Here is a 26,260-nt window from a genome sequence, read left to right on the forward strand (position 1 = left end):
TATGGTAACTTATTTTGTTGTTTTTCATTATGAGCCAGTGGTAGCATGTAGATGTTAAAGAGAAGAGGCCCCAAGATGGAGCCTTGAGGAACCCCACATGTCATATTTGTCAACTCAGATGTGTATTTACCTATAGAAACAAAGTTGTTTCTGTCCTTTAAGTAGGATTCAAACCAATTTACAACTGTTGATGAAAGTCCCACCCAGTTTTCCAGTCTGTCTAGTAATATGTTGTGGTCAACAGTTCCAAACGCAGCACTGAGATCTAATAATACTAACACTGAAGTTCTGCCACTGTCTGTGTTTAAGTGGATGTCATTGAAGACCTTTACAAGAGCAGTCTCAGTGCTGTGGTTTGGACGAAAGCCTGACTGGAACACATCCAAACAGTTATTTAAATGCGAGAAATTACTCAACTGTTGAAAAACAACTTCTTCAATGATTTTACCTAAAAATGGGAGGTTTGATATGGGCCTGTAATTGTTCATTACTGAAGCATCTAGATTATTCTTTTTTAATAACGGTTTAATGACTGCAGTTTTCAGGGCCTGTGGAAAAACACCTGAGTGAAGAGATTTGTTTACTATATGAAGTAGATCTGAGGCCATGCAATGAAAAACTTTGTGTCCATTAGTGTCATAGGTCTCCCATAATCAAAACATTCCTAAGCAGTGCAGTGATACTTCTTCATGGTTTTCTGCGCAATGTGTTGTGTCTTTCTCTTGTTTTGATTCCTCTTGTTGCTTGTCCTTGGCAGAGGGAACAGATTGATGATGCAGGCAGTTGACTATGTTGGAGATAAACAATTGTACTCCTGACTTGTTCAGGCAAATTCCATCTGCCTTAAAAAGATGTCTGCTGTCCAAGAAAAAGTTAAAATTGTCAATAAAATGTACAGAATGGTCAATACAGGCAGTTGAAAGCCACTTGTTCAGTGCAAACAATCTGCTGAATCTCTCCACTCCTCTTCTGACTGGCGGTAGAGGGCCACTGATGAACACCTCCGCATTTAGAGAGCTGACAGTTTCCAACACACATTTAAAGTCTTCTTTCAGCCCTTCTGACTGTTGTTTCACAACATAATTTGTTCCAATGTGCAGTACCACATTTTTCACAGTCGGATGTTCAGCCCCAATATGCAGGATCTTCTCAGCCAAGTCAGAGACCATATCCTTGGGAAAACAGAGTACTTTGGTGTTGTTCTTACTACACAGACTTTGTACATCTCTTACAGCAGAGTCACCCACAATCAGAGTTTCAGGCCCAGTCGTTAGCCTTCCCTCAAGGCTTTTACTTTTGGAGTAGCTATTGGTCCTTACCCTGCTGTGTGAAGAGGACAGGTTATCCAGCTCATCAGAAAGAGATCTCCGGTTCTGTGTCAGTGTAGCGTATCTGTTCTGGATTGGCACACTCAGTGGTTTAGCAGGATTGTTTGTAGTTCTCCCTTTAGCAGCTGTCCACGACTATTTCCTAGTATGAAGAAGGGTTGAAGAGGCGCTCTTCCTGGGTGATAACAATGCAGGCCAGCCGGTCGCATCACAGATTTCAGAGCGCTGGGCTCTGCCTGTTATTCGTCCTCCCACGCTACTGTAAGACTGAGGTCGTCGTAAAATTTTTGAAATATGGCTGAAAGCCTCCGTCTATTTACGAAGAATAACTGTCCCAGTGATAAGTTAATGTCCAGGAGCCACTCCTCGAAGTTTTCAGAAAAGAAAAATAGAAAATCAGCATAAAAAAGTAAGCAGAGGCAAGAGCAAGCAGAAAAGCGTCTGCACTGTAAGAGGGGGGGCAGTACTCCCATAAGGCTGACCAGACGGGCGAAGACGCTCTGAAGGACGGGTAGGAGGACGAAGGTCGTGACAAGAGGGTGGACCAAAATGCAGGAGACAGGAATTTTAAAACAGAAAATATTTTTATTTTACTCTTGGTCCGAACGAGGCAAAACAGAAAATAACTTCTCGAAAATACAGAAATTCCAACAATGGCTAATCATTATCTGGATTTTACGACGTATTCATGCAAAACAGTCAATTAAAATGTCAGAGAGGATTAATGAGTCAGGTAGATTAACATATATTAAACTAGAGTCCCCCTCTGCCCCTACTCTCTCTATAATGGAGGTTGTATTTTGGACTCTATTTGAACAAGGGTGATGGAATCCACCCTAAAATCACCCACTGGCTATATAAATAAACTTAAATATTACCACAAGTGATTAATACGTTGTACTGATTCAACCAGTAAGCTGTAATCAACTTGATTATGAAGTATAGTAATTACAATTAAAGGTCACTTTTCTGGCATGAAAAACAAATGCAGGCATGGAGTCTGTTTCTCTGGCCACCACGGTGACTGAGATAGATGAGTTTGGTTTTTCTGTAAGTTTGGGGCTCTCTGCTGGAACTGCTACCTCCGCGACCCGACCACCGATGAGTAGGAGAAGATGGATGGATGGTCTTGGTTACAAGTTGGAGAATGAAGCACCATGTTTCATGCCGCCGTACAGATTCTCCCTCAGAAAGACCAGCATCTTCCTCCAGGCGTCTTCCTGAGCGCGAGAATGTGCCACCAGCTCTCCGCCCCACAGAGCCATCACTGCAAAGACAACAAGCTAAACTATAACAGTCAAAACTCAAAGTCCTAAATGTAAGCACCCTAACTTTGATTCACTGAGAAATACAGTACTGCAATACTACCTGGTACAAGTGTTTGTCAACAGCTTTAAAATCAAAACAGCTCCACCTGTTAAAAATATGCTCAAAGATTGTTGGTCAACCCTGTTATAGACTTTATGACTCAGCCTTTCATAACAACTTAATAAGGCTGTCCAACAACATCATCTCGGACACAAACCATGTTCTGAACAGAAAATATGAACTGCTACCATCTAATGGGAGATACAGGGTCCCACGATTCAATAAAGTCAGACTGAAGCATACTTTGTGCTCCAGTCAATCCTCTCAGTAAATACAGAGCCAGATGAAATGCACGCTAAAGGGTCTTTGAGCATGTTTTCTCTCAGTGATTGTGCTGTTATGTTAAATGGTTTGTTTTTTTCATGCATTGTGTCTTGATATTTGTCTGTTGATGTTACACATGGAGCTGCTGTGATGCAAGTCACATTTCAGACTTGATCTGACCATTCAAGTATTATCGTATCCTACCCTTGGTTGGTGGGTTCGCGACCGTTTTGAAGGTGCTGGCTCGGGCGAACGGCATGAATGGAGGTTCGATCAGGTGACCGGCATTCTTATAGGAGAGGACAGTCAGAAGGTGGCTGTTCCCCGCCCGCTCCATCATCTCTTTCATCTGCAAAACAGGAAGTTAAACACATAATAATCTCATATGTCTTAGATCATCTCACAACCTTTTTTTTTTTACTTCTTCTATTGTTTCTGTTGCCATCATCTCTTAACTGTATATCTCGGGCCACACTGCCTCCAATGACCATCAATAATATAATGATAAGCTTCAACTAAATAAAAAGGTTGCATGTGCTCACTGTTAAATAATAATGATGACCCACAATTAAAAGCAAGTACTATGATAACGTATAGAGCCGTGCAAGTCCACAAAATTATCCTGCAAATATTTCAGTCCGCTCACAATGCCCTGTTTTGAACGAGATCTTAGTGAAATATTATGCCAGCTTATTAACAAAACGAAAAACATTTGGTCCGAGAAGAGAAAAACATAAATGGGTTTAAATTTGGTTGGAAAAAGAGAGTAAAAACTATTACACCAGTTTGATCCTTGATATATATATATATGTATATATATATATGTATATGTTTTAAAACATAATGAGATTTAATGAAATGTACATGGCAAAAAACTAGGATACAAAAATGGGTTGTTCATGTATCATATCCATGTTTTCAGTGTTTCATGTCATGTTGATTAACTCACGTCCATTGCACACTCGTGGGCGGGCCATTTCTGATCGTCCTCACCTACAACGAGCAGCAGAGGACACTGCAGTCGTCCCATCTGCTCAGAGACAAACAGCAGCAGCGTTTCAGATTGTAAATATAGAAGTATGACATTATCTACATAGCTTTAGCTTTGAAAAAGGGCCCTGTTGTGCTTTCTGGGCTTTTCCCTTTCCTGTAGGGAGTTATAAAGGTTGTTGTGCATGTTGGTGGTCTGCAAAGGCTACATTCCCTAAGTGTATTTCCCACACACTCCACAGAGCAGACTGGGCTCTGGTTTCAGACAGAGGGTGAAAAGAGGTGCTGCAGCACAGGCAGTATGAGAAAAATAAAGAGCTTTTTGAACATTGAAGCATGGAGACATGTCACAGGAGAGACAATACATACTAATATGAACCTGAAAATGAACACAAAAAGGCCCTTTTATATAGTACACAGTTTGTAAAAAAATAACAGAACAATTGATGGTACTCACGTCCACTTTTAGTGAGGGGTCTGTCGGGATGGGCAGCGGCAAATCTCTCCAGATTACTTGGTTATTCTCGTCAAAGCGAGTCTTATCAGCGTTTCTGATTTAAAAAACAAAATAAGTTGTCTTGATGGTGGCAATATGAAAATATGATCTGCAGGTCATTCTATAGAGAAAAAGAAAGGCATAAAGATAACAGAAAGAAGATTAACTTACCCGTTAAAGTAAGCCAGTATTTGTTCCACACTTCCACCAATCGGCTGCACATGACTCCCACTGATACACACTGCACAGCTGAGCTAGGAGACAACGCACACATAGACACACACACACACACATTCAGACACACACATACAAACACAGATCAGACAGCTGGACAAAATCAGGAAATCGGTAGGATAATACATGATGGTTCTGATCTCTTGCGGGTACTACGGGATGCTTTTTATCCACGGAGCGACCTCCAGACCTGGTGGACTACATTGACTTTTTTCTTTTTGTTCGGTCCTTAGGAGGACTTTCCCCTCTATGGTGATGGAGAGAGAGATCAGTTGGAACTGGAGCTAACAAAAACTGATAAATCAGTCCCCGTTTGTTGTGACAACAATCTCTCACCGGGCCAGAAAGCAGACGTTTTTTTTTGTTGCAAAGGCAGTTTTCCGATATGTGACTCCCAAACAACACGACATAGAAATGACCCGGGCAACACAATGCGTTCACTCCACTATCAGCTGCATGAACACAAGAGGAAAAGTGTTCAGGAAGAGCTTCAAGCTAATCTAGAATGAAGGGTAGCAGAAGAGTCCAACAGTGACCATTGTGCTGGTACGCAAGTCTGTTAGGTCAACTTGGTTCTGTGTTGACTATCAATAAGGCCATCAGATAAGCATACATTCAATGCTTATCTGATGGCCCGAGTTGAAACTTTCCTGGATCAGCTAGGCCTTATTCCACTCCGTACAGTTGTTACTCATTTGTAGCACTTCCATTCAGGTTGTTGTTGAGACGTCGAAGCAGCATATGGACCAAATGGAGCCAACCTAGCGAAGGGTGCAGTTGGGCAAAGGGGGCTAAGGTATTTGGGCTAGCACAAACCAAAAAGAAAAGAGGTCAGGATGTTTATAGAGCTGGCTGGCTACTACAGAAGAAAAACTAGTGTAATTCCAGTGTTTTCAAAAGCTTAAAGGGGACCTATCATGCAAAATGCACTTTTGTACGTCTTTTATACATGAATATGTGTCCCCGGTGTGTCAGGGAACCCACCAAGTGTCAGAAAACACAACCCTCTCTCTTTTCCTCCATACCCAAATCTCTAAAAACGGGGCTGCAACGGAGCTGATACAGACTGATACAGATTTGAAATTGTTCTGACGTCAGAAATGGGGTGCTCCGCCTATATGGGCAACTCTCCACCTATCAGGGGAATGAGAGGTTGCGTGGCATGGTAACAGCATGGTAACAGCATGGTAACAGCATAGTAACATGACGCTCGTGCCTCGCCCCCCTCCTTTGTAGGGGGGTCAAGTGAACAGAGCTGTGTCAGATGGCATTTGAGAGGGCCTTTTACCCATCCACAAAAATTAGTTCTGTTCCAGTTACGCGTTGAAGCTAGAGTTAGTTTGCACTTGGTTCAACTTGGTTCAACCCTTATCTTCAACCCTAAAGTCTAGGGTTGCGGTCGGATAATCCAAAAATCAGCTCCTAACGTCTAACCCTATCGTCTATTCCTTGACCTCTGAGTGAAACGTCATGGGGTTAAGGGATAGTGGGTAGGAGAATTCAAAAGGACTTAGGAGAAGAGACTGCGGTACTTTAGAGAATCCGACTGCACTTTCACTATCCGACGTGTTTATGATGCGCCAGCGGAGGTCATAAATGTGCGTCTGCTGCTGTGGGGAAACTATGGAAACTACAGTTTTCTATACAGCGGACTACAACATGGATGTTTAATAAGAACGAGGGACTACTGTAAACTCATCTAGAGACTCTGCACCGTGCTTTGATGCTGTTGTTTTATGCTTTATGAACGTGGACAACAGAGAAACGTATTCTTCATGATGACCAAAGTTGGAATTGAAATAAAAAAGGAAAGTGAAACTTATGCTCGTCACCCTCTCCCTCCGGTCCACATTAATACAAATGATCCCAATACGTATGATTGTATGAACTATGAAAAGATCTTAAAATCAATACAAATGTATTTATTATAAACGTTAGTCCTTAACATCTATCACTGTGTATATCACCATTCAAACATCTTTTAAAAGTTGAACAAACCCCACACAGCTCAGTAAGGACTGTGACATGTTGACTTTATTTGATCATTTCAGTAAAAACTAACGTTCATATTTCTCTTTTTGATTATAATACTGATGAACGTTCAAAACAAAGCACTTTGGCAACTTACCACATACGTTTTAAAATGCTTAATAAGCACCGTAACTTTCATGATATAATTTATCGGTCATAATCGGTTGTTTCCGTGAACGGCCGACTGTTGTGTGACGGCAAATGCTGCGGCTGCAAGGCATTGTGGGGCAGCATTTTCTCCTCTCCTTTCGGTGAGGGAGGTCCAGTGGTTCCTAAGCTAAAGGAGGTTATAAAGGAAGTTTGAAACCTCCTTTCCTATCATCTAGAGAATTCGAACGGCACTTGTCATGGCTGCCACTGAGGGACTTCCGGGTCATTTCACTCCGTTAGGAAGGTTCCTAAGCTAAATGGACTATTCGACTTCAGCCAAAGACCCCATACAGTGACAAGTGAAGAAAAACGTTTTAAAAGATAGTGTTGTTCAACATGATAACAATCTTAGCACTTCCGTGGTAGAGACAAGCTCTTATAGTTGACGTACATTGACGGTATGCAGTTTCTGTGAAATTAACAGACTAAATACAACAAATTGTAAAAATCTGCGTCAATATGATGAAAGTCACTAAGCTGGTCCTACCTTTACATCCTGGGAGTAAACAGCCATTCTGAGAGTGACACTGGTGCCAAAGGAAAGACCCAACATGGCGATCCTGCTGCCGAGGATCTGAGGATGCTGCTTCAGAACTCTATAGGCCGTCTGCAGAAGGAAAATATGTCAACAATACATTCATACATTGTTGATGTAGAACTGTATGCTTTAAAATTACATGTATATACACAGATTTCCCTCACTGTTGTTGAGGATAAAGCTTTTGTACATCTTATTAAGAGTAAATATAACTTTCAGATGGACACAAACGCAACTGCAATGAGATGTTCATGTTCTTGGGAGTTTAAAAAACTGTATTTTTCGGTAGAAGCTCATCTGGTTTACCTCAAAGTAATCATTGTCCACCATTTTCCCAGTTTCCTTAGTGATTTGAGGTGTGAGGTAGTCGAGGGCCATCGAGGCGATGCCGTGGGAGGCCAGCAGCGCTGCCCGGTACTCCACCAACTTCCCTCCTCCCCCCCAAAGGTCCAAGAGTCCGGGGAAAGGACCAGCTCCTTCAGACGAGTCAAGATACCAAAGACAAATCAGAATGGATACAATATTATCTTGATTCTTCGGACAATGATATGATATTTGCTGATATCACAAAGTCTTCCACGATATAATTTGATTCAATTCAAGGCCTTGAACCTTGTCCCCTCTAAACTCCCCCCAGAGGACACTTCCCTTAAAGGTCCCCTATTATACTGTTTTTCATCAATAGGTCTCAGATCAAATCAAAATCAAATCAAGTTTTATTTATAAAACACATTTAAAAGCGATTTCTGCTGTACATGTAATAAAAACACATTACTACAATCACAATAAAAGACAATATATATGAAAAAAAACCACAAGGAAAAGTCAGGAGTCGTGCTCCGCTCTAACTAGAAGGCCAGAGAGAAGAAGTGTGTTTTTAGTGTAGATTTAAAAACCCCTAGGGTCTGGGCCGACCTCACATGGAGGGGCAGAGTGTTCCAGAGCCTAGGGCCAGCTGCTGCGAAGGCTCGGTGCCCTCGGGTTTTAAGCCTGGTCTTGGGCACTACCAGCAGCAGCTGGTCAGCAGACCTTAAAGCTCTGGCTGGGGTGTAGCGCTGGAGGAGTTCAGCTATATAGGCCGGAGCCAGCCCATTTAGTGCTTTAAAAACAAATAAAAGGATTTTAAAATCAATTCTGAACCGAACTGGAAGCCAGTGTAGTGAGGCCAGAATTGGGGTGATGTGGTCACGCTTTTTGTGGCCAGTCAGCAAACGTGCAGCTGCGTTTTGGACTAGCTGCAGGCGTTTAATTGAGGCCTGGTCCATACCCACATACAGAGCGTTGCAATAGTCCAGTCTTGAGGTAACAAAGGCGTTAATAACCCTTTCTAAGTCATTAAAAGATAAATACGACTTGGTTTTGGCCAATAGTCTTATTTTTAAAAAAGCAGGATTTGACTACGGTGCTGACCTGCTTGTCGAATTTAAAAGTGCTAGTGAAGGTCACTCCAAGGTTCATGACAGAGGGGAGGATGTATAGATATATACAAAACATGTCTGCTCTAGGAGGAGATTCAGGTGATAAGTGGGGGGGGGTGATTGGCTAATGGTTACACAAGCCAAAAAATCATTATGACATCATAAAGTGGCCAAAATCTGATCAGCTCATTTTCAGACAGGTTTTTATATAAATGGATCAGGACAAAAAGAGAGAGAATCTTTTTTCCTGAAACTTTCAGAATCTCTTTACACAGAGGGGACACGTGCTTATGTATAAAAGACATGAAAAGGTGGATTTTGCATAATAGGTGACCTTTAAACTATCCCCCAGTCCTACCTGAGGGCAGGAAGAGGGTCGCAGTGAGTTTGCCGTCTGTTATCGGGACTCTTCGAACGCCAGGCGCCATGTACCATCGCTCTACCACCACACTGGCCAGCGACACTCGATCCAAGAAGCCCTCCATCTGGTGACCCTGGTACACCGAGATCGTCACCACCATGGGAGTCTGGACGTTCATCTTTCTCATTCTGAGGGATGAGGGGAAAGAGTCAACTCTAATACTGATTCTGTATTGATAGGTATTATTTGGTACTAATGTTGACCTACCTGAGCCCTGATTTGCTGCCTGGAACTGGTCTGAGGCTCCACAGCAGACCCATCGGTTCAACCCCAGAATATGTCCCGTCCAGACTGGGATCCTGTGAAACTGTATCGTAAAAGGGCATAAAATATTTCTCAATCGGTTTTCAATTAATTCCATAACTTTAAAAGAAAATGTGTTTTTATACTATAGGGAATGGGCATTTTGATGCATTCTTGGGCGAACGGGCCATCTTGTTAAGGAGAATATTGGCAGCCGTCAATATCAATCAACTTTCTACGGTCAGGTGTCAGCTGTTTTGAATCCAAAATAAATAAAGTAGGTGCAAAATACCCTTAGATAGAAACAACCAACAGATGCAGAGGAGTATTATTGTCGAGACGAAAGTATTAAAATAGAGATAATAATATCTGATAAAAACGGTGAAGGGCAAATTTTAAATCTGGCTCCAGTCCAGCAGGTGGTGACAGGGAGCCTAAAATCTGTGGTTCCACTAGAGATGTGGCTCAAAGAAGAGATTGAGTCACATATATAATGGGTGTTTCTCAATCGCGAGTAAAGCTGCTTCAGAGCCACTATTTCAAGCATACTACGTCATCGAGTGCCGCCGAAGTACTGTTCCAATCTCCAGCATACTTGGAAATCTACCGAGCCCGGCGTACTCCGTTTGGAGAAATATCGAGGCTGCACATGTGTAGACTCCGCGGTCTTAAAATCCCCACAATGCTTTGCGCACGGACCAATTTCCCCAAATCTGTGGCGGAAGATGTAAGGCGGGGCCTCTCATATGACGCACACCTGCACACTTGCTAGCGTGTTCCACACTTCGTTTTCCGAATACCAGGAAGTATTCTTGACTCGCTTCTGAAGCAAGATGCTCGGCAGACATGTGCTACCAAGCAAGCGTACTCGCGATTGAGAAACACCCAATGAGCCTGATGCAAAGCACCTGGAGATGCACACTCTCAGGACAAAAGACAGAAACAATTCACTGTGAGTGGCAGAGAGGAGAGGATTGACTCAAGGATTCACCCAAAGACACTGCTGGTAATATTTTTAAATATATTTATCTGGTTTGAAGATATGTTTGATGAAAAACATTGAATTTCATTATTATTTTTAGTTAGTCTTACAAAGTATTAACCTAAAATATAAGAAACTGGAATTAATTTAATTTGTTGAGATGAATTTGCTTTTGACATGAAATGTTAAGTTTAATTGTCACTTGATTTACATTTAAAACCATAGAGCAGAAATGAAAGTGCATGTTTAAGTATGGCGTGATTTTCATTTAAATGTTTTATTTACCCCAAGTGAAGGAGTTCAAGCAGCGGGAGCGGTACTGCAGTCGCTTTACTGCACCGTTGTGACGAAAAGAGAGCTGATCCAGAAGGCAAAGATCTCTGTCTACCGGGCCATTTTCGTTCCTACCCTCACCTATGGTCATGAAGGATGGGTCATGACCGAAAGAACGAGATTGCGGATACAAGCGGCCGAGATGGGTTTTCTCCGCAGGGTGGCTGACGTCTCCCTTAGGGATAAAGGCCCCTACACACCAGGCCGATATCGGCCGTCTTGCGTTGTTGGGCGAAAACGGGTTCCTTGTCGCCCAAAGTCAATTTGGTGTGTCCCGAACCCTCGGCCGTGACACGCCTTATGTGGCTTTTCACGGTCGACACAAGCTATCGGGCCAAGAAACCACTCTGATCAGACCTAAATCCCCCGACCAGACCTAAATATGGAGTGTGGACTTCTACTTGGAGAGGTCCCAGTTCACCTCCTGCCCTGCCGTGGTGCCCTTGAGCAAGGCACCGGACACCCCCCTTCCCCCCCACTCCCATTGCTCCCCGGGCGCTGTACAATAGCTGCCCACTGCTCCTAGTACTAGACTCCTTGTACTAGGATGGGTTAAAAGCAGAGGCCAAATTTCACTGTGTGTGCTGTGTGCTCTGCATGTGTGACCATTAAAGAGGGTTTCATCCCTCCCTATTCTATTCTATTCTATTCTATTCTATGATCAGCTGTTCAGCTAGCAAATGAGAAGCGAAACGGAAGTGAGGGACGTAAACAAATGATTTAAGGCACAAGACAGCAGCTAAACACCAGCAGGTGATACTTAAAGACATCAAACATAGCCCTTAAATGTCCTCTCTTACCTCCCACACATAGCAGGGACATCTCTGATATCGGCGGGAGCGTCCCCGGCTGTCCTCTGCTGAGAGCTCTGTGATTTGTTTGGTCAAGTCCGGTTTTTCATCTCATCGTACATTTAGCAAGAAGTGGCCATTATTACATTGCTGACTCAATAAACTACACACCCGCCAGAACACTGCGATCATCAGCTGCAGGTCTATTAACTGTGATTTTATAGTATGTCTGCACTTTATGTGCTCATTTCATCATTCATGTATTTTTATATTCTAAAACATGTTTTCGATGGACGAGTACGGTGGCCCGGAAGTGCAAGACACCACAGCATTTCATAAAACACCACAGCATTTCATAAAACACCACAGCATTTCAGAAAACACCACAGCATTTCAGAAAACACAACAGCATTTCAGAAAACACCACAGCATTTCAGAAAACACTACAGCATTTCAGAAAACACCACAGCATTTCAGAAAACACTACAGCATTTCAGAAAACACTACAGCATTTCAGAAAACGCCACAGCATTTCAGAAAACGCCGCAGCATTTCAAAAAACGCTACACCATTTCAGAAAACACAACAGCATTTCAGAAAACACCACAGCATTTCACATTGGACGGAAAGGGTATTCCTTTAGGGAGAACACTTCTTGTTTGTGATTGGACAGAGCCAGCCAGAGAAGCACTGCTGTGATTGGTTGTTTTTGCTGCCAGTCAAGAAATGACGCTTCGTGATCGGTCAGCACCCGACAGCGCAACATGTCATATACAGTCTATGGTCCCAACACATCAACCGTTAGCTGTTAGCACACACTCAGAGCTCACAGCTCCTCATATCTGTTCAGAAACTGGACAAAAGTTAAACAAGTACAAACCACAGACTGTCTATGTCATGGCGAATACAGTCGCTGCTTTATTTATGTCTGTATGACGCTGTTGTGAGTGTGGACGGAGCAGCTACAGGTTAGTTTAGCCTGATCGATCCGCCCCCTCTCCAGCACGTCTTGTTTGAATGACAGGAGTAAACACTGACAGCTGCGGTGAAACTCGAGCGATTAGAGCGATGCGAAAAAAACATGAATTAATGCTTTATTAATTCATGGTTTTTAAGTGGCTTATCTCCATGTAAATACTATGGTAGACTACCCAATATTCGCATCGCTCTAATCGCTCGAGTTTCACGGCGGCTGTCAGCTGTGTTTGCTCCTGTCATTCAAACAAGACGCGCTGGAGAGGGGGCGGGGCGTATCTCCATGTAAATCCTATGGGAGATACCAACTACAACAAAATGAACATATTGACCGTGATTTAATTGTAATACACGTTTCAAAGTCATGCCGAAGTAACTACATACTGATACCGGTTAGTAAAAACCATGAATTAATGCTTTGACAAGTCTGCAGACAAGACGGCAGGTGAAAAGCTTTTAAAATGCGTGTTTTCTGAATGGAATGGAATCCATCAGGCTAAACTAACCTGTAGCTGCTCCGTCCACACTCACAACAGCGTCATACAGACATAAATAAAGCAGCGACTGTATTCGCCATGACATAGACACTCTGTGGTTTGTACATGTTTAACTTTTGTCCAGTTTCTGAACAGATATGAGGAGCTGTGAGCTCTGAGTGTGTGCTAACAGCTATATGTCCCAACACATCAGCCGTTAGCTGTTAGCACACACTCAGAGCTCACAGCTCCTCATAACTGTTCAGAAACGGGACAAAAGTTAAACAAGTACAAACCATAGACTGTATATGTCATGGCGAATACAGTCGCTGCTTTATTTATGTCTGTATGACGCTGTTGTGAGTGTGGACGGAGCAGCTACAGGTTAGTTTAGCCTGATGGATCCGATTCCATTCAGAAAACACGCATTTTAAAAGCTTTTCGCCTGCCGTCTTGTCTGCAGACTTGACAAAGCATTAATTCATGGTTTTTACTAACCGGTATCAGTATGTAGTTACTTCGGCATCACTTTGAAACGTGTATTACAATTAAATCATGGTCAATATGTTCATTTTGTTGTCGAGTTTCACCGCAGCTGTCAGTGTTTACTCCTGTCATTCAAACAAGACGTGCTGGAGAGGGGGCGGATCGATCAGGCTAAACTAACCTGTAGCTGCTCCGTCCACACTCACAACAGCGTCATACAGACATAAATAAAGCAGCGACTGTATTCGCCATGACATAGACAGTCTATGGTTTGTACTTGTTTAACTTTTGTCCCGTTTCTGAACAGATATGAGGAGCTGTGAGCTCTGAGTGTGTGCTAACAGCTAACGGTTGATGTGTTGGGACATGTTGCGCTCGGGTGCTGACCAATCACGAAGCGTCATTTCTTGACTGTCAGCAAAAACAACCAATCACAGCAGTGCTTCTCTGGCTGGCTCTGTCCAATCACAAACAAGAAGTGTTCTACCTAAAGGAATACCCTTTCCGTCCAATGTGAAATGCTGCGGCGTTTTGTGAAATGCTGCGGCGTTTTGTGAAATGCTGCGGCGTTTTGTGAAATGCTGCGGCGTTTTCTGAAATGCTGTTGCGTTTTCTGAAATGCTGTTGTGTTTTCTGAAATGCTGTTGTGTTTTCTGAAATGCTGTGGTGTTTTGTGAAATGCTGTGGTGTCTTGCACTTCCGGGCCACCGTAGACGAGAGTGAAAATGGAACGCACACGCTATTTGTTTGTTTATATCAGTCTGTTCTTCTTCTCTGTCTTCCGGTTGTTGCCTATTTTGAATGACGAATACACACTACCGCCGCCTGCTGGTAAGGAGAGTTATTGCCACTCACGCATGCGCAGTTCGTACGTGCTCGGCTGAAGTCTTTGCGGTGATTTCCAGTGCGACACACGGCCAATATGCAGGAGAACTCGTCGATGGAACTGTCGGTGTCGGGTGTCGGCGAGTTCTCTGGTGACTGCCTGGTGTGTCAGGGCCTTAAGGTGAGAAGTTCAGTCATCCGGGAGGGACTCGGAGTTGAACCGCTCCTCCTTCGCTCCGAAAGGAGCCAGTTGAGGTGGTTCAGGCACCTAGTAAGGATGCCACCTGGGCGCCTCCCTAGGGAGGTGTTCCTGGCACGTCCAGCTTGGAGGAGACCGAGGGGTAGACCTAGGACCAGGTGGAGGGATTATATCTCTTCGCTGGCCTGGCAGCGCCTTGGGATCTCCCAGTCAGAGCTGGTTGATGAGGGGAAAGGAACGTTTGGGGCTCTCTGCTGGAACTGCTACCTCCGCGACCCGACCACGGATAAGCGGGAGAAGATGGATGGATGGATGTTTTATTTGCCTAAATTAATGAAAGTGTGTTTTGTGTTTTTTTTTTAAAGGTTTTCAACCTAAAACGTCTAAATGATGCAACATGGAAGCTAAATGAAGCTGCATGAAGCTAAAATAACTCTACATGATGTCAAATAAAAAGGAAAGAGTCAAGACTGAGTTGTCCTTTTGGAGTGAACAGGCCATTTTCAAGTTTAGGCAGGAGTCAATCAGTCAATCAACCAAACCCAATCAGAACTTGACAATTATATTATTAAAGTTAATTAACGACAATGATCCTTATGAGGTAAGAGAAGAATGATCCGATCACTGTTAGTGATATCTGGTGTTTAGAATTAGCGCCTGCACCTTTTGGGAATTTATAAACCTTAGATATTTGGAGGACCATGTCCAATTTACAACAGGTGGGTACAGGACCTACAGACCCAATGACCAATTGTATCTGTACTAAAGTAAGACGGCTAATGTTGTGCTAACCGGATGGTAAAAAAAAGTTAGTTTTTCATGTGTAATTTATCTACTGGTACATTACTGTATTCTTTGATATTCCATGTTGAAAAGCGTATCCCCTGTGTAGTGGTTTTTCCAACTGAGGTTCTGCAATTCATTTTGACATTTGAAGTTAAAAGTCATCAGTTGGCTGCAACCCAACGCATTCTGCGTCTTTTGCTGATGTTCACTACCTCCCCACCGTTAAGTTTCCATGTTGGAAAAAGAATGAAATGTAATCTCATGGTACTTTTTATTGTTTTGGATGTGGGATTGACTGTCACATCCAACAACACAACAGTGCTTACTGACCATGGCAAAAAGATTTAAGCTGAACTGGTTAATGCTTTTAACGGACGCTGAAATCCTCCAAAGATGGCCGACTCACTGTTGATAACATCCCATTCCCATGACACAAACTTCACCAACATTTTCTAAATTAATTTTACAGATTTTTTGAGGGTTGTTTGAAAAATATCACTCGCAACCGGCTTGAGCTTCAATCTCAGAATCCATGTATTTATGATCCTTGCAAGAATGTCATCACATACAGAGCATCAACTAGTTCCTGAACAGTGTCCTTCACATGCTGATATCCAAGAGAGGGAGTTACACAGTCACAAGATGGAGGAATAGAAAGCAGTATTCAATGTTTAGTTCAGATTAGCTCCACGTCAGAAATGATCATGCTTGTCATATGTCTATCTCCATAGAGGCTGAATCATCATGTTCATCACATAGCTATCATATGCCTAAAACAGTCCTGATGCTCTTCTAGGTAATCATACATCCTGTCATGTACACAGCTACAGTTGGGATACCTTTGTTATCATGTGGACTCTGATATTGAAGAGTACATTCACTATTTTCCCAACAAGGGTCTTACCGTTCACAGTCCCGGTGGCGTCGGTGGTGTAGTGAGCAAAAGCCTCCCAGCTGTGTCCGTCTTCACACTGGTGGAGGGCGTGGACGGTCAGCTGGAACCCAGGGAGGAGGTTCTGTACCAAGACGGTGAACTTCTCATCCACAAGCCCTCTGGACGGCTGGACCGACAGCTTCACACAAAGCGGCTTCATGCTCATTCTGAACTGAGCTGACAGACAAAATAACCAGAAAATGTTACTAAAAATGTCAGAAAGGATAGATGCCAATTTTGATTCCAATTATTCATTTGTATCTATCTATCTATCCATATATCTATCCATCCATCTATCTATCTATCTATCTATCCATCCATCCATCCATCTATCTATCCATCCATCCATATATCTTTCTATCTATCTATCCATCTATCTATCTATTCATCTATCTATCCATCCATCTATCTATCTATCTATCCATTCATCTATCTATCTATCCATCCATCTATCTATCTATCTATCTATCCATCCATCTATCTATCTATCCATCCATCTATCTATCTATTTATCCATCCATCTATCTATCTATCCATCTATCTATCTATCCATCCATCCATCCATCCATCTATCTATCCATCCATCCATATATCTTTCTATCTATCTATCCATCTATCTATCTATTCATCTATCTATCCATCCATCCATCTATCTATCTATCTATCTATCTATCTATCTATCCATTCATCTATCTATCTATCTATCCATCCATCTATCTATCTATCTATCCATCCATCCATCTATCTATCTATCCATCCATCCATATATCTTTCTATCTATCTATCCATCTATCTATCTATTCATCTATCTATCCATCCATCTATCTATCTATCTATCCATTCATCTATCTATCTATCCATCTATCTATCTATCTATCTATCCATCCATCTATCTATCTATCCATCCATCTATCTATCTATCTATCCATCCATCCATCTATCTATCTATCCATCCATCCATATATCTTTCTATCTATCTATCCATCTATCTATCTATTCATCTATCTATCCATCCATCTATCTATCTATCTATCTATCCATCCATCTATCTATCCATCTATCTATCTATCTATCCATCCATCTATCTATCTATCTATCTATCCATTCATCTATCTATCTATCCATCTATCTATCTATCTATCCATCCATCTATCTATCTATCCATCCATCTATCTATCTATCTATCCATCCATCCATCTATCTATCTATCCATCCATCCATATATCTTTCTATCTATCTATCCATCCATCTATCTATCTATCCATCCATCTATCTATCTATTTATCCATCCATCTATCTATCTATCCATCTATCTATCTATCCATCCATCTATCTATCCATCTATCTATCTATCCATCCATCTATCTATCTATCCATCTATCTATCTATCTATCTATCTATCTATCCATCCATCTATCTATCTATCTATCCATCCATCCATCTATCTTGTTTACTGTAAATTGGTATTTCAACATGTATATTTTCTACTTTTTAATGCGGTTTTATTTCTATTTTGAGATGTTTCTATTTTAGAACTGTTTATTTCTACTCTTTTAATTTGTCTTATGTGCAATGCCTTGTATTTCACATTTTTCTCATAAAAACACATTTTTAAATCAGAATTCAGACCTTCTACATTTTTTTCCAGAGTTGAACTTAAGGGTATGCTGGGGTACTTTCACATCCACACACACTCAACCAGTGTTTTTAAATATATGGAAAAAAATAGCAACACATGTATTACAAGCACTGATTTACAGACATTACAATCCCATGATAAAAATAATCCACTGAATGTGATGTAATCAGCAGGTGTATGTGATTCTAAATTGCAGAAAATATTTAGCCTCCTGTGTTTTATTCGTGCCTCTCATGTTTCTAATTAAAAAAAAGTCACTTTATTTCTGAGAGGGCCCTCATTTACGTTTTAAATCATGTGACATTAACTCCAGCTGTCAATTAAAAGTGACGCTATAGGGTATTTAAAAGTATACTAAGTACACTAACTGCTGTATACATTAGTAACCATGCCAGACCTTTGGCACACAAAATTAAACTGTAAAAGCATAAAACAACCCTAGAAATGGACACTTCAAATTAGCCAAAGCAAATTGTATGTTCAAGGTTCAAGGTTCAAGGTTTAAGGTTCAAGGTTCAAGGCTTGTCTTTGTCATACAAACATAGCTACAGTGTGTCAATGAAAATCTGAGGTCACAGGCTCCTCCAACAGAGCAACACAATAAAACTGAAAAACTGAAAAAATAGTGCAAGACGTAAATGCAAAAAAAATAGAACAATTGTGAAATAGTGAAAAAGAAGAGTCTATATACAAGTGATTGGAATATGATAAATTAGATCAATAATTTGTAAGCTGCAGCCAGATGAATGTTATGGATGTTCTTTCAAAAGTTCAGGTGTTTAACGATCTTACTAGATAACAAGGCTCTTTACAGAATCAGAGGACATTTAGACATGAAAACTTTTGAAGTATGACAACCCTTTATTTGTAGTTTTCTGTTAAGTATTTTAGAAAAACAGGTAGTAAACCATCATTGTTTTCCAGCTCAGGCATTACATTTACACTTTGTATTAGATGTTGTACTTGTTGCTCTGTAGAAATCAATTAAAAAAATTTCTATTACAGAACTTGAGTAAATGTACTTAGTTACATTTCACCACTGTAGAAGGGTAAGTGGCAAAATACATAGTGTGGTATAAAGTATATTTACTCAAGTGCTTAAGTACAATTTTGAGATACTTGTACTTTACTTGAGTATTTTTTGCTACTTTGTACTTTTACTCCACTACAATTTAGAGGTAAATGGTGTACTTTTACTTCACTATATTTAATATTTAATACCTTTAGTTACTTTACAGATATGGATGAATGATGTGAAATATAATCAAGTGTTAAATCAGACATTAGTTCCACCTGGAGTAAATTCACAAGCTACCCTGCAGTATACAAAGTCATTCAAACTAGCTGCACCTTTACCAGCTTTGAGAACACTTTAATATCAATCATTATAAAACATATCATATATAGTATTCTGAAATGGACCAATCTGCACAATCACTACTTTTACTGTCGCTACTTGAACTATATTTTGATGATAATACTTTTATACTTTTACTTGAGGAACATTTTGAATGCAGGACTTTTACTGTAACAGAGTATTCCTACACTCTGGTACTTCTACTTTTACTCAAGTACAAGAACTGAGTACTTCTGCTTTTACTCAAGTACAAGATCTGAGTACTTCTACTTTTACTCAAGTACAATATCTGAGTACTTCTCCCACTTCTACAAGTACTTATATTCGAGTAATGGATCTATGTACTTCACTCCACTGCACAGATGCACTCTCCGTTAGATAATCGATGGCACAGTAAATCGGACTTAAACAGACATTAAAGTCGCCTCTAGTGAAGGGACAAACAGCTGAAACACGATGATGATCTGGATCTGTTTACTCACCGTAAATGTAACTGTAAAGTCAACACGGTGTCGCTTCAGACCCGCAGCATGGCTCGATGATTGGCTGCAAACTGACCTTCGGAGCTGCTTCCAGGTGTCGTCTTGTCATTGTGTTTGATCTTTGGTACAGAACATAACGGTGAACTTTACTTTACAAAGACAGCCTGTTCTTAAGGTTTGATTTAGTTCATGAAGAGTCTAAGTTCAGTAGGACCGAGTGGAGCTTTAATCTCCTCCCACTACCACTACACCGAGAATGACACCAGGTGGCGCCATCGAGTCAACAAAGGGTTTTTTTAAATCTTTTTTAGAGCTTTATTGGAAAAAGGTATTTACAAACATGGCTTTCAGACTGTTCAACGAAAAAACAAAATCGATAAGGGGACAGATGCACAAATACGGAAGAGGATTAGTGCCACATATTGGGATGTGACCAAAAGTTTTTTTTTTAATCTCAGAATTATGAGAAAAATGTCAGAATTTTGAAAAATAATTTATTACATTTTTTTCTCATAAAAACACATTTTTAAATCAGAATTCAGACCTTTTTTTTTTCCTTCCAAATTTTTTGATTTAATCTCATAATTCTTTGTTTGAAGTCAGAACTCAAACTGCTATTTAACTTTTGGTAAAAAAATAATAATAATCTCATGTGGCCCTAATCCTCTTCCGTACACACAGAAGACAACATTAAAAACCAAAATTGAAGTGAGGTATACACACAACAAAGAGATATGTTTCATTAACCTGAAAATTAGCATTATCTATAATAAACAAACAGAACTAATAATAACCAAACAAAATATGAGTCTAATCGTCACTTCTCTTGCCCCCCGCTTTTACTCTAGCTTTCGTATTTGAATTATCTTTGTACATGGTTTAAAACTATTGTAATGAAAGTGATTCAACAACAGAGATAATCTGAGGACTACCAGTATGTCTGTGAAGTAACAAGCATTTTGTTAATTGCCGTCAATTTGATATCCAACACTTTATTGTTTGTTGACCTAAAATAGCTGATCAGGTACACAAATTGCGTCATCGTGATTGGTGGAGGATTGAGTTTCTTTCTCATATGGTTCAAATATTATTATGTAGTACAGTATCTTATGTATGTGCATCTTATTATAATATGTTACCTCATCCACAGCAAAGCTCTTCTTACTGGTGATTGATTGACACTAACAAGTGAAAAGAGGAAAATCAATTAGTAATACAAAGTGAATATATCTGAATAATTCATTGTAAACACCAGAAATCACTAAATATAAAATAATAAAACAGACCAGATGAAGTACGTATGAATGAATATACGATGCTGAGGGAAATGAAAGAGTCTCCAGACAGCCCCCTCGTGCCCTCTGACCTTTGACCTATGGAGAGAATGGAGAGGTGAGGGGGGGGGGGGGCCATCTCACCCAACTGAGCGCACAACAACAATGTGCCGTCGGCTGGTTGTCTGTCATCCATCTGTCCCTGGGGGCCCCTTGGCTTTTTAAGGGGCCAAAATAATGTAACATGCACCGAGGTTCCTCTGGTTCTTCTGGTTCCTATGATTCTACTGGTTCTTCTGGTTCCTCTGGTTCCTCTGGTTCCTTCCTTTGGTTCTTTCCTCTGGTTCCTTCCTCTGGTTCCTTCCTCTGGTTCCTCTGATTCCTTCCTCTGGTTCCTTCCTCTGGTTCCTCCCTCTGGTTCTTCTGGTTCAGGAGAGGACTCTTTAAAGTAGAGACACTACATACTGATATACACCTGAACATCAGCAGGAGAGGACTCTTTAAAGTAGAGACACAACATACTGATATACACCTGAACATCAGCAGGAGAGGACTCTATAAAGTAGAGACACTACATACTGATATACACCTGAACATCAGCAGGAGAGGACTCTTTAAAGTAGAAACACTACATACTGATATACACCTGAACATCAGCAGGAGAGGACTCTTTAAAGTAGAGACACTACATACTGATATACACCTGAACATCAGCAGGAGAGGACTCTTTAAAGTAGAGACACTACATACTGATATACACCTGAACATCAGTAGGAGAGGATTCTTTAAAGTAGAGACACTACATACTGATATACACCTGAACATCAGCAGGAGAGGACTCTTTAAAGTAGAGACACTACATACTGATATACACCTGAACATCAGCAGGAGAGGACTCTTTAAAGTAGAGACACTACATACTGATATACACCTGAACATCAGCAGGAGAGGACTCTTTAAAGTAGAGACACTACATACTGATATACACCTGAACATCAGCAGGAGAGGACTCTTTAAAGTAGAGACACTACATACTGATATACACCTGAACATCAGTAGGAGAGGATTCTTTAAAGTAGAGACACTACATACTGATATACACCTGAACATCAGCAGGAGAGGACTCTTTAAAGTAGAGACACTACATACTGATATACACCTGAACATCAGCAGGAGAGGACTCTTTAAAGTAGAGACACTACATACTGATATACACCTGAACATCAGCAGGAGAGGACTCTTTAAAGTAGAGACACTACATACTGATATACACCTGAACATCAGCAGGAGAGGACTCTTTAAAGTAGAGACACTACATACTGATATACACCTGAACATCAGCAGGAGAGGACTCTTTAAAGTAGAGACACTACATACTGATATACACCTGAACATCAGCAGGAGAGGACTCTTTAAAGTAGAGACACTACATACTGATATACACCTGAACATCAGCAGGAGAGGACTCTTTAAAGTAGAGACACTACATACTGATATACACCTGAACATCAGCAGGAGAGGACTCTTTAAAGTAGAGACACTACATACTGATATACACCTGAACATCAGCAGGAGATGAGTGTGCCCTCTTCTTCTACAATAGTTTATCAGTTTGTTAGGGAAATATCACTCGACACCAGGTTGAGAATCAATAATCAGGTACTCATTTATTCTTGCAAGAAGGAGCAGAGTTAAATCAAATACAAAGGATATGGGTTAACTCTCACACATGGGGTATGTTGCTCAACGGAGCAGCAAAAAACATCAGGCTTATATAGTCCAAAACACGGAGATAACAACAAAGTCGTAAATCGAGGTGGCACTAATATCATCCGCGGGTGTCGGAAAGGTGTCGGGGACATCTGCGACGTACGTCTTCTGGAAAGAGTCACGTACTTCCTTCACGCCTCATAGAAGTGAGATATTTAGGAGACAACAAGTATGTGTCTTCTCATAAATATCAACAACGTGAAATGCCCTGCCTCCTCCTATCACAAGAAGAGGCAGCTGCAAGGTCATACACAGTGCAGAGTCACACATAGTATCAGTGCATTAAAACAACCCATAAAGAGGAGACAACAGTATTTTCTCCAACACAGTTTTAGCGAGATTAGCTTTAAAGTCAACAACGAGAATTCACTGTTTTGATCTGTTGACACTTCTCAGCTTCTTGCTAACCTTTACGTATTCAACCCGACTGACCATACGCTCCATTTTGAAAAAGAGATAAATGTGTGTCTATAGATCACTCTGATTTATTGCTACGGCTTGTCTTTAAACGCAACGTGCTCTGATGATGAACGACCCTCCGCTCCCAGAAGCCACGAAGCTAATCATGCTAATAACAACTCAATGTGAGAAAAACATATTGTGTCGAGTTGAGAGGTCAAAGGTCGGCTGTCTTTGGGACTGGTGACAAATGTCTTCGGACACGCCTCCGCCCACCACACGCATAGAACTGGTTACAGGAACGGCAGGTCACGTGAATGTAAAGTCATTTTTATCACCCAGCAGATTCAGTCATTTGGCCTCTAAAAGCTGTAACTAGTTCTCCTTATACCTCCATGGTTTGCCCCAGTTACAGTCTTTGTGCTAAGCTAAGCTAACCGAAGAGTTATCTAAAAGTCAAACGTTAATTCAAAGATGGTTTTCTTGTCCTCTGACGGACCCGCCTCCAGCCCAGAAACACCTCGTCACGTGAATCACTCTGTTGATGGGATACCTGAAACATAAATTCACACACACACACACACACACACACACACACACACACACACACACACACACACACACACACACACACACACCACACACACACAGGCCATAAGACTGTTAAACACCTGAACTTTTGAAAGAACATCCATCTGTTTGCAACTTATATCAATATTCCAATTACTTGTAGACTATTCTGCACTATTTCTACTATATTTTATTTTATTTACCTGCACTATTTTATCTGTTTTATTGCGTTGCACTGTTGGAGGAGCCTGTGACCTAAGATTTGCATTGTCATAACTACCCTGTAGCTATGCACACATGACCATAAAAGCCTTGAATCTTGAACACACACATAACCACACACACTCTTAATCACTACGGCTGGTTAAGGAAGTCAGACGGAAACGCTCGGCTGCTTTAAAATGTATTCATACATTTAGTATTCATGGGAGTATCTTTGTCTGACGGGGGGTGGGTGTGTCGGAGGTTACGGGGGAGGGGGCGTCTCATTCGAAACAAAGAGACACAAAAGAGAGGACACCTGTTTCCATCAGGACTGAGGTCGCCTGTGTGTTTTGGCTGAAGTCATTTGAGGACATTCTTAAGGAATTGTGAAAAACCAAACTTTAAAAATAACATTTTTAAGGATTCTTTATTTAATTTAGCCTGTTTTGAAACCAGTGTGCTGTACTATCCATCATTTATCAGGTGATAGATGGATTTCAACAGAGAGCATTTCACACAATACTGAGAAATAAAGGTGGACAAAAGCTTTGAAACAAAACAACATTTTTTAATAGCACTTTAACGACACAGGGGAACAGAAAAACACAGCAAACCAAAACAAAAAAAGTAATTAAGACATGAAATTAAAAACATTTTTTGAAGGATAATACTTTTTGACACTTTCTACCCCAGAGAAATGATGTCTCTGCTTTCAACAATAGTCTTTAATTCCACTTTAATGGAGAAGAAGTACAACACAATTCCTTCAACAAACTAAAATCAATCAATGTTTATTTATATAGCCCAATATCACACATGTTACATTTGTCTCAGTGCACTTCACAGTTTGTACAGAATATCAGTATGACAATACGACACCCTCTGTCCTTAGACCCTCACATCGTACAAGGAAAAACTTCCAGAGAAAAACCCCACAGTTTAAAGGGAACATGGGAGAAACCTCAGGGAGAGCAACAGAGGAGGGATCCCTCTCCCAGGACGGACAGACGTGCAATAGATGCCGTGTAAATCTAAGAGATAATACATTTACAACATAGGTAGACCAAATGTTTGGAAATGCATGTGTCTATAATAAGAAGATGAATCCACGAGGATGTCAACAATCCTGTGGGAGCCATCAGGGAAGCAGTATGATGATATATGATAAAAACAGGTCTGTATCTCCGAGTGTATCGACATCTCTTGTTTCTTGTATGTATTTATTTACTCTAAAGACTCTCAAACAGAACAAGCTTCCTTTAGTCGGAGATGCTGGATTTGTTAAAAGAACCATTTGATAGATTTCCTTTGCGTAAAGGGAACAAAACTGAGTACCTGAAGTGAATGTACTCGTTAAAAACGCATTATGATGGGATTTTAAGTGGTTGATACATGAATACATGAATCTACAGTGTGATTAATGGGTTTTACATTAGGGGTTTTGAGAGGTAAAAAAACACCCCTAACTCTCTTAAAGGTGGGGTAGGTACGTTTGAGAAACCGTCTCGAGATCGCTAGAATTTGAAAATACACAGCCGGAAAAAATCTGCCACTTCCTTATAGAGCCCCTCCTCCAACACACACGAACGCGCACATGACCAATGAGGGCACGAGATAAGTTTGTGCACAGATGGAAGGCTGACAGGCAGGTAGGTCATCCAGTTATCCGGCTCAGATGATTGGTCGTGCTTTTTACAGTATTACGGCTTCCACAGATGACATTTTTTTATGGATTTTTTGGCAAAGCACTTAAGATATTCATTGCTATCGGGATGTTAAGAGCATTCCATGGAATATAACAAAAAGGGTATCTCGAGCCGGTTTCTTAAACTTACCTACCCCACCTTTAAATCATCAAATAGTGTGTTAAGGATCTTTCAATGTACCTTAAAATTGCCTTAATTCCTATCAATCAAGGTGAACTTTCGGTACATTTTAAGGTTATTGTGTACCCCTTACATCCCCTCTAATCCAATAGATAATCTGCCAAAATAAAACCGGAGTGTGAGACAAAGCAAGGAAACAAAAAGTCACTTATAAATATAAATTATTTGATTATTAATTGCTAGAGATCTTTTTTGATTAAGCGTTTGAACTCCTTCTATATCTTTAAAATCTACCTAACATTGTTAATAATTTGATTTTGTATCTTAAACATCAATGTGTTAATTAAGGGAAAGTCATTATTTATGAGTGTAATTAAGATGATTGAGTGTTTCTCTTTCAAATTGAATGTTTAATTTAGGGGATAATTGGTATTATCACGGATAAATTATGTAAAGATTAAAGTCTTAATG

General features: G+C 40.7%; 2 protein-coding genes across 4 annotated transcripts in view; both read right to left on the minus strand.

Moving 5' to 3' along the window:
- The window catches only part of LOC117479722 (peroxisomal succinyl-coenzyme A thioesterase-like), an 85,560-nt gene extending 65,640 nt beyond the window's left edge, over positions 1-19,920 (minus strand). For both annotated transcript variants that reach the window (XM_034126813.1, XM_034126812.1), the window contains exon 1: positions 19,747-19,920. The gene's annotated coding sequence lies outside the window, so the exon portion shown is untranslated. The remainder of the gene's footprint in view (positions 1-19,746) is intronic.
- On the minus strand, positions 1,900-19,926 carry LOC117479723 (peroxisomal succinyl-coenzyme A thioesterase-like). Of its 2 annotated transcripts, none has more exons than XM_034126815.1 (11): positions 19,747-19,926; positions 16,239-16,445; positions 9,446-9,545; positions 9,176-9,366; positions 7,706-7,875; positions 7,349-7,468; positions 4,618-4,700; positions 4,408-4,501; positions 3,910-3,990; positions 3,165-3,309; positions 1,900-2,595 (listed from the first exon to the last, which is right to left on the minus strand). In XM_034126815.1, the coding sequence occupies exons 2-11, from the start codon at positions 16,432-16,434 to the stop codon at positions 2,462-2,464; spliced, it is 1,314 nt and encodes a 437-aa protein (XP_033982706.1). In that variant the 5' UTR covers positions 16,435-16,445; positions 19,747-19,926; the 3' UTR covers positions 1,900-2,461. The 2 variants fall into 2 exon arrangements, with proteins under 2 accessions (XP_033982706.1, XP_033982705.1); XM_034126814.1 differs by having other exon boundaries at positions 2,388-2,595; positions 16,239-16,440; positions 19,747-19,822.
- Between the last annotated feature and the right edge of the window lie 6,334 nt (positions 19,927-26,260).

This window comes from Trematomus bernacchii, unplaced genomic scaffold, assembly GCF_902827165.1.
Source record: "Trematomus bernacchii unplaced genomic scaffold, fTreBer1.1, whole genome shotgun sequence".
Classification (NCBI taxonomy): Eukaryota; Metazoa; Chordata; class Actinopteri; order Perciformes; family Nototheniidae; genus Trematomus; species Trematomus bernacchii.